The 13,697-nt window shown below is 44.6% G+C and overlaps 1 protein-coding gene across 1 annotated transcript in view; it reads left to right on the forward strand.

The window, feature by feature from the left end:
• Window positions 1-12,388, forward strand: part of slc44a2 (solute carrier family 44 member 2) — a 114,220-nt gene extending 101,832 nt beyond the window's left edge. The window contains exon 22 of the mRNA XM_039772526.1: window positions 10,883-12,388. Within this exon, the coding sequence (XP_039628460.1) occupies window positions 10,883-10,992 (110 nt within the window). The 3' untranslated portion in view covers window positions 10,993-12,388. The remainder of the gene's footprint in view (window positions 1-10,882) is intronic.
• Window positions 12,389-13,697: the final 1,309 nt, after the last annotated feature.

Here is a 13,697-nt window from a genome sequence, read left to right on the forward strand (position 1 = left end):
GGTGCTCGATGTTACACACCATGGAAGTGATTGGAACTCCTGAATTCAATGATTTGGGGGGGGGTCCCAATACTTTAGTGTATCCATATGGACAATCAAGCAGTAATGGCCGTGTCTCAAAATGCAAGGACCACAGCGTTGGGTTTTTTTTTTAACCTTTCAGCCCATTTTAGTCTCATTTTAAATATCTGAATTATGTTGGCGCTTACAGCCACAGGGGGTTACGGTGTGGGGTTGAGTAAGTGCGGACTGATTTCGTATTTGTAGGGCACTATATTATTGAGGTCAGCCCTTTTTGGATCTTTTACAATATTCACTCCAGGTCTGGATTCCCTGTCATTTTAATTTCCATTTATTTTACTAACGGGGGTACCTTGGTGCTCTCTGGGGTGGAATAAAGTGCAGGCGAGGTCGCTAAACAAACTCCTCTTTCTCCGAACCAAATTTTCACTGACTGAACCCACTGTGAGGAGCGACTTTGCTTACCCGTGTAGTGGGCACGACGTGCTCCGATTCTCACGGTTTATTGTATTTCAGGGACGTCCAGAGTGCCCCCCACATTGATTCGGCTCACACACAGAGACCTGTAACGCAGCAGTTAAATAAATCCTGATAAAGAATGCATTAAATAAATAAATGAAGGCAGAAGCAAACAAATAACGTGCATCTAGAAACCCACCTGAATAAACCCAGACAGTGACAATTAAATAGATACAAATACCAAAGAGAACGGAGAAATCGCCAGGCAATAAACCATGAACGCTTACAGATCCAAGGATGGGTGGGTGACGTGTACTCGTTGAGCAGCATCCCGAGAAGTTCAGTATGGTGAGATTGGCCTGTTCAGTGAAGACCCCCAAGCCGGGCGAAAACCACACGAACAAGCAGGCATGGGACAAGAATCCAAATCCAGTGAAAAGTGCATTCTGGGTAAATGCAATCCAAATGCTACACCTGTGCCAAGCCCCGAAAATGGCGTCCATCAATAATAAAACTGCAGGTTTTGTCATCAAACGTTCTCCAGGGGAAACAGATTTCAGAAAGAAAGCAGGCCCACGGTACAAATAAAACTAAAGAACGACTCCATTTCATGATATTTTTGAATTTGTGGTTTCCCACTATTTGATTTCACAACGCAGGTCGTGTTTTGTCTGATTGGTCGACTCCCCTTGGGATTCTTTTTGTGATTACATTGTTGGCCATTTAGTTAAAAACCAACCGAGCAAACCCTAGTAGACGACACGAGTAGAAGGATGGTGGCACCGTGATAATGGACCATTGTTGTTAATCTGCTTCTGGGTCATTTTGAAACCAAACCAGTGGTGACAATGAGGGAGCAGAGAAGAGGAGAGTTGTGCTCGCTGCTCAGCCAGACTGCGTATTAACGGTGGTCGTGATCTAAAATACAACACCAAAATGGCCGTTTGAATGCCTCGAGTGGCGGTTCTGCTGCTTTTGGTTGATGTCTTCTCTTGGGATTTCCGTCCCACAGTTTGCCACTATGCCTCTTAATGTAGGTTTCCTACTTACAAGTTTGTTTTACACTCTGAAGGCCACTATAATGTCCAGCATTTGGGAAGATTCCCTTTATAAAATAAAAAAGAACACTGAACTGCGTTTATGCAACTTTCAAATGTGCCTAATTCTGACCGTACCACTCTGCACTCTGTCACAGTGTTAGAACTGTACAGTCGAACTACCTCTTCTGCGTCGTTTGCTGTAATCCAAACCCGGCCTGCTCCTGTACCTGCTCCTGTGCCTGCCAAGACAATGTAAACGGCCTCCATGTGGATTTGGTTTCGTCTTACGAGTAAACTGCTTCTGTGTTCACTCCGATCCTTTACCTCCTCACTGAGACCATCGCATTTTACAATATACAGTGGGCTCCGAGAGCATTCGGACCCCGTCACTCTTTCCACCCTTTGTGATGTTGTCACCTTGTGCTAAAATCGTTATTTATAAACTCCAAAACGCTGCAACATCACAAAATGCGAAAAAAGCGACCGCATCTGAATGCTTTGTGAATTCATTGGATACTTTAATGAAGTTTGTTACCATTATATCAGATACAAGATGGAGAAAGAATTTCTATTTGTCTACGTAATGCTTGGAAGATTGCTGTAATGACGTTTCTTATCTAAGAAAACCCAGAGAAAGACCTGTAAGGGTAGAGTCCAGCGGTCCAGCAGCGGTTCAGCCACCCATCTGCCCAATAACGCTGCTGCAGCCCCTTCAGTCCGACTTGCCCTCCTCGAGGCTGAAGGGGTCAACATTGTGTCTTTGTACCAGGATTTGATATGCAAGATTATGCATCTCTCTGAATTGTGCGCACTTCTATTGAAAGGTAGGCTGGGGAATTGGTAGATAGACAGACAGACATCCGACAGTGTCCTCATTCTATTATATGGTGTTTTTTTATTATCAAACTGTTAATCTGCATATATATATATATATATATGTAAAATATACTGTATATCTATAATACTGTGCCTTTCCTGTCTGTGTATCTAATTTTGTTATCCTGCCGACTACAGCACACCCCCAAAATTTGCAGGGCTTGTGTTCCTAGAACACCCGTGAATTTTGTTTGTGGTTAAAAAATAAATTCCTATTGTCATAGTTTAAACCCTAAATATGTCCCCAAAACATCCATCCATCCAGTATCCAACCTGCTATGTCCTAACTACAGGGTCACGGGGGGTCTGCTGGAGCCAATCCCAGCCAACACAGGGCACAAGGCAGGAAACAAACCCCGGGCAGGGCGCCAGTCCACTGCAGGGCGCACACGCCAAGCACAATTTCGAATCGCCAACGCACCTGACCTGCATGTCATTAGACTGTGGGAGGAAACCCACGCAGACACGGGGAGAACATGCAAACTCCTAAATGTGAGGCAGCATCACTACCCACTGCGCCACCGTGCCGCCCGCCCCCAAAACACTTTACATTCTTTATTTTTAGGTAATGTATTAAGGTGAGTTTGAAATGAAAGGTAAACCTGTATACTGTACTGCTATGTGTCCCACAGTGCTAGACTGTAAAACACCGATGTTCCCGTTATATGTACTGTAATTCACGCAAGCGCATTTTCATTGCCAGAATGCCTTAGAAGGTGCAGGGGGTTTCTGCGGCATCTTGGGGGCTTTAACCCTTAAACTGCCACATACTTGGGGGTTAATGCATCCCTGGACGCCGCATACTTTTTTCCTGCACTTTAAGTAAACATCACAATTAACAAAAAGAAAGTGAAAGTTTAATGGAACACATTTTTTTTTTTTTTCATGCAAAGAGCATCACAATTACTGTAACACTAATCGTTATACACACTGCTAATGAGACTGTAAAAACGATTTAAAAAACAAAAAAAACTACTGGAACAATATGTAGAAGGTGCAACTGACGCCATGCATGAAACTCGACTGCGCTTGAACTGGCTGCACTCAAGCACACACAGGCCAACGCTGATGCTTACCAGGCTAGTCTTAGTGCAGCGGCTCAATCCCAAGGACAATGCGGCTGCAGGGTGTGACACTTGGGTCACAGAATTGCACAGAGACACAGGAGGTTGTAGAGACAGGAACTTTATTCAAACAAACACGTCACTTTCAGACTTAAAAGGAGCTCCGTATGCAGTTAGTTATCGATTTAAAGAATAGACAAACCTCATAGGGGAGCGGGACCCCTAACAGGAGCAGAGTATGTCTGGGGGAGGAGAGAGAAACAAAGCAATCGGCCAAAAAGGACAGGTGCTGTTGTGTCGCGTGAGAAACCACAAGTAAGGGAGCAATGTGAAAGTAATCAATCAGCGTTGTTTAAGAGGGGGTTTTTGAGGAGCGTCTGTCTTCTAGGGGTGCGTTCAGCCCCTCTGCTCACAAGGGGCTGCCGCTAAGATTTCACACCGTTGATTTATTTTTATGGTGGAGATTCCAGGGACGCACACAGCCTTGGCCCAACCCGCACACACTCACAAACAGGGACAAAGACAAAGCAAACCGGTAATCAAACCGCAAATAAAGAATGTAATGAAAACAAATGAAATAAGAAAACAACGATATCACCCTTACGGCAACTACACATTAAATACAGCAAAGCACAAACAAAACACACACAGTAAGTCATGAAAAACGGCAACGGATGACATGTAATGATGAAAATTAAAAAGTCCAGAGATCCGCACATTGAATGGGAATGTACCGCTTAGGCCTACCGGTAGTTCCTGAAATGGTGAAGCTGGGTGGATGGGTTCAGGAGCACTCCTCTACAGGATGGCCATTAATCCATTTACAGTCCTCATGTATACAGGCAGACGGCAGACAAGCCAGACGTACGAAACGATCAGGTACAGGTAACCCAACAGAAGGCAGGCAGACAGGAACTTGAAACACAAATTACAAAAACCTTTTTTTTTTTTTTTGCTTTTGGTCACCAGCCCTTTGACCTCAACAGCCCCAGCACCCTCAGCAGAAGACCAACTGCAAGGAATGCTGGGAGTTGCAGTTTGAAATTCTATTGGCTATTTTCACCATTCCAAGTCGCGGTTTTCTCTACAGTTGCTTCCTGTTCTCACTACAGTACAGTATTGCCACGAAAAAAGCCATAAAAATTGCGGAGGATATTTGCAGTTTCCGCTAACAATTATTAGCTCTAAGGAAAAATCTGCAAATGACTGAGGCCGCAAACTCTGAACCGCGACTTCGCGGGGGTCTACTGTATACTAAAATATCTATCTAATCCTGCCAACTATACCAAAACTATCTATGTAATTGTGTGATCCTGCGGACTACACTAAAATATCTAATCCTGCCAATCATTATCTATCTATCTATCTATCTATCTATCTATCTATCTATCTATCTATCTATCTATCTATCTATCTATCTATCTATCTATCTATGCACCACAGTTCATTCCAGTATTAGTAAAAAGACCACCAACCATACTAACAGCAAGATGTATAAAGTAGCTGAAATGCAAAGCTGTGATGTCGAATTGTTCAGGAGAACAAGCCAATGTGAACATGGCTGAATGGGGGACAGAGAGAAATACTGGAAGCCTGGTCATTCCCATTTTTATCGGTTGTATTTATTGATATTTATTGACCTGACTTGCAGTGGCCATTAGCCATTATTGCTCCCGCATTTCTACAGTGTTAACACAGAATGTTTAAGTGAAGGCCATGTCACATTACACAAATTTTCCAGCGATTTTTATATTTTTTCATTTTTAGACTGCATAACCTTAAGAACATACATTTTTTTGACAAATGAGGACTCCATTCAGTCCATCAAGGTTGTTTTCCTAATTGTGATGTCCTAAAATCTCATCCGGATCCTTCTTAGAGGTTGTTGGGGTTTCCGTTCTTCTTACAAGTTAGCTTTGGTCTACAGATGGGCGCCAAGCGTGTGGCACTTCTGAGACGGTGACCTCTGTCCTTAATTTCCAGTAAAATTTCTCTCATTAATCTTAGTGTTTTCCATGTAGAACTTTATTTCTTGATGTGTGTGACTATTTTTAAAGAATAAAACACAAATCGCATTTCTTATACCCCTGGGATAACTAGAATTAGAAACAACTGTGTGGATAAAATAGCAGCAAAAAAAAACCAAAGGGGACAGCGAGATGAAAGGAGACGGTGAAGACGTGTGGTGTGGCAGCTGCACTTTCATCCTAATGGACAGAGCGCTGGCAATAAAAGGGCTACGGCTCGTCCTTCTTCACTTCAGTTTATTTTCATTGAGCACATTTGCACTAATGTGTGTGTGTATATTTTGAATATATTGCACGGTGTTAATTATAAAATTTGGATTTTATTTTGAATTTCATTTTTCATATTTGTAAATAATGCATATACACGCTGGGTTTGTAAGCATGAATGAGTTTATTGAGAATAAGCTGGATTGGATTATAGCTCTGCTCATGATACAATATTTATAAACGCAGTACGAGGGACGCTCAAAGTTTCCGCACTTTTTTTTAACTCCATGATGTCACTTTCCTTCATGGTCACCTTTCTTTGCCGTGCGATTTTTCTCAGCATCGTACCAACTTTTTAACGCCATCAGCAAAAAAATGTTTTTGGTTGAACACATAGCCACTGATGTACCGCTGCTTTCACATCATCATCATCATCACATGAAAATCTTCTTCCCGTCAGGATCTCTCTCTGCATCCGTCACACCAGTACGGCCATTTTCAAACATTTCAATCCACTCCTGGATGACTCGAAAAGAAAAGAGAGAACTTGATCTCCATACTGAGCACACATGCAGAGGTGAATTTCTGCTCCTGGCACACCTTCTGCCCACAAAAAGCCTACAACAAGTTCCCCTGTGGTGGAATTTCTAAGTTTTGTAGCCATCTTCACCACAGGGTGGCAACTCTTATACTAAACTGCAAGGGCAGCCGGCTTGCTGGACAGAACTAGTCACATGACACTCCCAGAAACGACCAATCACTGCTCCTCCCTCCCGCCTTCACCATTTCCAATGAAAGTATAAAAGGGCGGAAACATTTTGAACGTCTCTGATAGTAAGACAGAGATACAAAAAGCAATGCCCACAAAAATGCAGTGCTTGATAAAAGTCCTCACCGCCTTGGAAGTTTTCACATTTTATTGCTCTACAACATTGAAACACCGTGGCTTGAAGTTGACACTAAAGAGTCTTCTTCCTCGGCTCAGTGGTAAAAAGCCAAAGTGGAAACGGATGACTGCAAAGTGGTCTAAATGAATTACAAAGGGGTGGCATGGTGGCGCAGTGGTGGCGCTGCTGCCTCGCAGTAAGGAGTCCCGGGTTCACTTCACAGGTCCTCCCTGTGTGGAGTTTGCATGTTCTCCCCTTGTCTGCATGAGTTTCTTCCCACAGTCCAAAGACATGCAGGTTAGGTGCATTGGCGATCCTAAATTGTCCCTAGTGTGTGCTGGCTGTGTGCGTGTGCCCTGTGGTGGGGCTGGCACGCTGCCCGGGTTTGTTCCTGCCTTGCACCCTGTGTTGGCTGGGATTGGCTCCAGCAGACCCTGTGTTAGGATATAGCGGGTTGGATGATGGATGGAACACTAAAGAATTGCTCTCGTACGTATTCAAGTCAGTATGTAGTGGCTGGCAGCCATGACGGTTTCAGTCTGGATGCTCAGGTCTCTCTTTCTCTCGATCATCTCGGCCATTTCTCCCCATTCTTTTTCACTCTGTCGGGTGTGACAGTGATGGCGGGTCAGCCACCATTGTCCAGTCCAGCCACACACATGCTCAGTCGGATTGAGATCTGGACCCCTGACTCGGCCACTCCAGGACATTGTCTTTATGCCTGGGCGTAGGGTCCTTTCAGGCTTCATCAGGTTGACTTCCAGTTTAATGTGGCGTTTTAGTCTGCTGGCCATAAAGCAGCTCTGTTTTGGTCTCCTCAGACCGCAGAATCTCCTTCAGGTTGACTTCAGCCGAGTCTCCAATGTGCTTTCTGCCGAGATGTTCTGCGAGTTTCTTCTCTTTGCCACTCTCTTGTAAAGTGTGACTGGTGAAGCACCCGGGCGCAGCTGCTGTCTACACGGTCTCTCCAATGTCCGCCACCGTAGCTTGTGACACCTTCAGAGGTCTCTTGATGGCCTCTCTATCTTCGGTTTTTGTAGACGGCCTGCTCTAGCAGATCTACCACTATGCCGTACTCTTTCCATTTCTTCATGACTGGGAGATTTTTGTGTCTCCACCCCAGAATTGTGCTTTTCATGGAGTTGCTTAGCGTGTTTTGTTTTGCCCTCATTGTGTTGGTTAGGCCACCACACTAACTGACCACAAGGTGGACCTTCAGACACAATCCACTGAAACCCCAGACTGTTGATCTCCATTTAATCAATGAAGGGACTTCTAAAACCAGCTGGCCCTACCAGTGACGATTTTAAGGGTGCCCTGTTAAAGGGGGGTGAAGACTTACACAATCGATGGTATCGTGTTTCATATTTGTAATTCACTTTTGTAGAGCAATGTTTTCACTTTGGCACAACAGATCAACAGAAAAAACGACTCTTTAATGTCCAATTCAGTGCACTGGGTATCAGTGCAGTATAACAATCCAATGTGAAAACCTCCAAGGAGGTGAAGACTTTATTTTAGACGCTGAATACAGGAAATGCAATGTCTGACTGGTCAGGTCAGGTCAGCCGCACTCTCAAAGGGATATCCCGCCTGTAAATGGCCGCCTCATTTACTCACTCAAAGACTTCCTCGCTGCCTCGTCCATCCTCGCAAAAACCTGAGAGTCCAAAGGTAGGCCATTGTTGACTTCGCCGCTGGTGGCAAAAGGGACTTTGGTGACAAGTCCAACCTTTTGAGCTCTTCATTCGAAAGAAGCGACTGCAGGGACCTGTGGATGGCGGAGACTGTCGGACATTTGAATCGTAAGTCTGTTGGGCCGGACGCTCCTGGGATTGGAGTTCCTGTCGTGTTTATTTTGTGTTGCTCCTTTTTGCAAGTCGTTGCCGTCTGTTTTATGAATTCGGCTTTTGTGTCTTTTTTTTATTTTGTTTTGTATTTTATTGTCTATTATTTCATTCATTGGATCCATTTATTTTCTGTTGCTATTAAGGCAATCTTTCATCACAAGTGTTACGTATTCAGATTTTTCCATACAACTGCCCAGACATATTGATTTTACTTGTTTGCTGGACCCCCCTACCCTCCTGCATTGTGTTGTACCCGGACCCTGCCCCAGGGCCATCTGAGCGAGTGTCCTCTTGCATCTTTTCCCACTTTGCATGTTTCTAATGGCACCTGGTGTACGTCGCAGGTCATCTGTTGGCTTTTATCGTGATCTTCATTGGTTTGGATTTGCTAAACTCGGAGGGCCTTCTGGATTTGGGCGGAATCGCTCTTTGATTTAATCAGAGCCTGTTTTGTCTCAAGTTAATATCTGAATGGATGCGACACTTACAGCGAGTGTGAGCCCTTTGGAAATGACTGCGTTTTGATAAATTGGTCTTAAAGTGTGCTCTGATCTCCATCGAAATGAAAATAACGAACACACACACACACAGTCTGGTTTAAACTAATAATATTCACCGTTGTGAAAAGATCAGACTCGACACACTTAAAAAGATTTGGGGCAGCCACCCGTATGTTATCCCTGGCTGCAGTGGGTTTGGTTTTATGCAGAAGTGTCTCTCTTGGGAGTCCGGACATGAACTGCTGAGGGTTTGGCAAGATGGCGGTTTTAAGTGCTCAAAGTGGAAGTGACCCTCCTTCTGACGCCATAATGGGCGCCGGGAAACCGGAAATGACGTCTTCAACGCTGAGTCAGACAGGTTTTCCCGCGGCTGGTCTGCAGAGACAACAGGAGAAGGTTTAGTGCCCTCCGTCACCCCCTAGCCTGGCGTGGAATTCCCTTCACTTGGTCCATACACCCTCCTCCTCCTCCTCGCACATGCGTGACACTGTTTTGTATTTTTGTCAAACATTCACTTTCATTGTAGGCGAACCCCCCGGCCAATGACTGCCCAAAAACGCCAGTCCAACCAATGAAACGAGATTGGGGGTGTGGTTTAGAGCTACTTTGACCAATAAATGAAGACTCGGACATCTGGAGCTTTCTATTCAAAAGAAGTATCAGCAGGTGGGAAGCGTCCCTCATAAGAAAGAGACCTCAGAAGAGCTACGATGAAGAATTAGATAAACTTTATTAATCCCAAGGGGAAAATTAGACCAGAAAAACAAAGATCCAGACAAGTAGTACAATTCCTGAATCAAATAAATGTGTATTGAGCTGAAATTACAAAAAACTTTGAGTGCCAGCATTTAGTTTGGGTCGTCGGGAGGAAGCATTGAATTACTTGACAGCAGTGGGCAGAAAAAGGGCCGTAGCTAAAAGTGCTCCAAGAGAGCGCCTCCTAGAGGGAAAGGAAGGGAATTTTCATCCGATTTTGTCCCCCATCCCAGCAACTACAGCGTTCACCCTGTGATGGAGGAGGCTTTCCTGATACATTTTTTATTTGAGCCTTTGGAGCTCAGACTGCTTCCCCAGTAGAGATACCACACTGTCTACTATGGACTGGTAGAACATTCCCAGCAGTTTGCTACAGATACATCAAAAGACCCGAGTCTCTTTTGTGCAGTGCCACAGTGTTGTCCGGTCAGTCCAGTTTGCTGTTTATGCGAGACCCCCATGAAGGTACTTGTAACTCCGCACCACTTCCATGGTCTCCTGCTGAATGGTGACCAGTCTCAACGGCTGTTTGACATGCAGGACATCTGCCACCAACTCTTTTTTTTGTCCTGTGATAACGGGGAGGACCAACTGCAACTCCATATCATTAAGACCTCCTGTGTTCCAACTCCTCTCCCATTATGAATGCAGCCTATGATGGAGGAGGAGTCCTCTGAGAATTGTCTGGCGCTGGTGTTGAGGGCGAACAGAAAGGGTGGGAGATACGAGACTCAATGGAGAACACCTCAGGAGAGCTGTTCACACCAGGCATCCTTAGAATATGGCTGAGCTGAAGCGCTTCTGTAAAGAATAACGGCCCAGAATTCCTCCTGAACGTTGTGCAGATCTCATCTGCTTGTTGGAGGTCGAGGATGTTCTGCCAGTTGTGAAAGTCAAGGGGTGGCACATTGTGAGTGTTTGATGGGTGTGTTCAATAAAGACACGAGAGATTAGAATTGTGTGCTACTCGCGTTGGCGTAAGTGCGACTTTCGTGAACATCACATCTCATTTTATGACCCGTTGATACCAAAACCAGGTCATTCCAAAGGGTTCACAAACGCTTTCTTGTCACTGTAGTTTTGGGAGAATAGGAACAGAGGCTAACAAATGACCTCGAAGTAAATGTTGTTCTTTCATGTTTTATTGTGCCCAATTTGTTAATTCTTCTTCTTTTTATCAATTTCCTCCCAACAGTGGAAGATCTTGAACGGAACGACGGCTCATCTGAAAAACCCTACTTCATGCCCGAATCCCTCCTCCGCGTCCTCAAAAAGAAAAACGAAGGAAATGCGACCAGCAAATAAGACCCGTCGACATCTCCCCCCAACGACCCAACTGCTCTGCCAGGGAGGCCCGGCACCACGCAGGATGAATACGGGGGGGGGTTCATGACCAATGAATGACCACTCACATACTCCATTTTGGCCGTAATAGAAGTTATGAATGCACAGCTGAGACATTCCCAAAATGTCATTCTGTGCTCCTTTTTGTCTCCGAATGAGGACGCGCATATCTTGGCAGCAGGATTCAGAAGCGGAGATGATTTTCTGTTCTCGTTTTTGACTCTTCTGATTTTGTTTTTTTTATCTCCTTCCTAGCAAGCCAAAGAAATTCTATGAAGCTCGCAGAAATGTGCTCAGGATCGCGTGTTACGGCGTGGCCTGCTCCCCTTGTGTAGAGTTTCAAATTGTTTGAGGCGTCTATATTTCTAGTAAAGCCTAGAGGATTATATCACAAGCATGAAGCTTATATATATATTTTTTTTTTTTTCATTTTGACGTACTTTATTTTCTGCCTTTTTGAAGGTTTGGCCCACGTTTTTGTTACGATGGCCCGTTTTCTACTCTGTTGACTTTTCAAGACTTTGCTAATATTCTGTTCAAAGTGAACCCAACCCTCAGACTGGGAAACCTTTTATCGGGCAGTTTACACCCTGGAAGGGCTTTTGATGGTTGTGCCCGAGACGGACTCCTTGACCGTGGGTGGGGGCATTGGGGGTCAGGGTGGGTACCCCCAGTGTTGGTGTCACTGAAGCTTTGGGTTTTTCTGCTCTTCTTCTTTGTCGGTGGGAATAACTCTGCTGTACTGCAATTTTCATTTTTATTTTTTTTTCCAATTAACTTTGTGTTTTACTGTGTCTAGTGCAGAATATGCGTAAATTAGCACATTTCAAATGTCTTTAACGTACTTGGAGCCACACGGCTTAGCTTGCTTCAAGCAAATGACCACTTTTGAGAAAATGGGAACACAAGCGTTAAAGATGGAGCCGCCCAAACGGGATGACGAGGGTAGCGGCAGCTAAGCAAACAAACTGGTTTGGGCACTTTAGATGGCGGGTGGGCATAAAAACAACTGTAAACATTTTGTGATGTGGTGAATGCTGGGTAAAAAAAAAAAAATCCTTTTAAAAGTTCTGAGCATTTCATGTTTAAAGGAAAACGTCGACTCCTGGGGTACAAAGTCTGAATGTTGTGCTGGGTTTCATTTTCTTTTTTTTTTTTTTTAAGTGACGTTTCGCGTCATCCATGTTTTGTTGTGCAGAATTTCTGTGTATCCTTGTTTTCTTTTTAAAAAAATGCGTTTTTACCATTTCAGGACACTCCAGTGCCCAATTGCGATATTAGTATGAAGAATAAAAAATCCGGTTCTCGTAATGTCTGAAATAAAATGTACAAATTTGGGATCCAGATTTCATTATTACATGTAAAGGGAATGGGTTACTCGTTGCAAAGTTGTATTATTGTATGTTGGGTTTGTTTTAAATTTCTAGAACTCTCTTGACATGGGCGCTTGTCTCATTCATCTGGTTTCCGTTCCTTTGGAGAGAGGCTGTAGTTTTGTAGCAGGGGTCTTCTACAAGTCCAAACCCGAGTGTTGAATTTAAACCAATCCTTAACTCGTTTGACGGCTTGTTAGAGGGGAGGCGCAGTCGTAGTCGTCCGGACGTCCCGTGTCCTTGCATGTCCTCCCCACACCAATCCAGGGACATGCAGGTCAGGTGGTCTGCTCTCTCTAAATTGGTAATTGTTATGTCAGGAAGTCGACTCGTTCTTAAAATGGAGATTGGACTGCGAAGAGGAGACTAACAATGTCACACTGTTGGGGGCACCACCCTATAACTAAAATAAGAAAACGAGGAAAAACACGGCATGCGTTGCAGATAACATCCTTAAAGGCGGGAGCTCAGACGTGAACAGACTCAAAAATGGCCAAACTTTTCAGGTCATATGGGTTCCAGGCATGAAGGGGTGGAAGAGAGAGAAGGCATTCGAACGCGGTGCCATCACCAGAGCCCCTAAGCTGTCTCCACATGCTCAGGAACGTGACCAGACAGAAAAAAAGGATCGGAACGGGGAGATTGAGAAAACCGAAACGCCAAAACGAGAACGAGTCCATGAACGTAGCTCGAGTCGGAAAACCGGAGATCAAAAAATGAATATTCTATGGAAAGGCACGAAAGAAGGTCTGTTACCTACAGCTCGGATGAGGAACGTTGTGAGCTGGGTTACCTTTCAAAGCCAACGCTGTAAATACATGTGGGTCACGACCCTGGATACACCCCCAAGCAACAGGGAAGCTACCAGGAGTAGGAATACCAGAAGATGAGCAGAAACGAAACACAATCCAAAATATGAAGAGTTTTTTAATAAAGTCACAGGCAGGGAGCGCTAGCTTTGGCTTCCGGGAACGACCGCTGATGAAGGTGGCGCCAACTCGAGAAGAAAATCAAAACTGCTTTGTAACTGTCCTCTCGTTTGCTTCTTACCGGGGAGTCTACATGATGTCCACCCTTTTGATGGCAGAATTTTCTTTTCATTGTTTTGCCGGTTGCTCGGCTCTGTTAGGCCAGGTTTATACTTCACGCGACACGGCACGTGTTCCAGCGGACGCTCCTGCTATGCAAGCGTTGTACTGCTTATACTTGCGCACGTACTTTTACATCAATCTGGAAGAATCCACCAGGTGTCAGTGCGAGATATCATCATGGTGAGAACAGGTTTGACTTCAC

Source organism: Polypterus senegalus, chromosome 12 (assembly GCF_016835505.1).
Source record: "Polypterus senegalus isolate Bchr_013 chromosome 12, ASM1683550v1, whole genome shotgun sequence".
NCBI classification, from domain to species: domain Eukaryota; kingdom Metazoa; phylum Chordata; class Cladistia; order Polypteriformes; family Polypteridae; genus Polypterus; species Polypterus senegalus.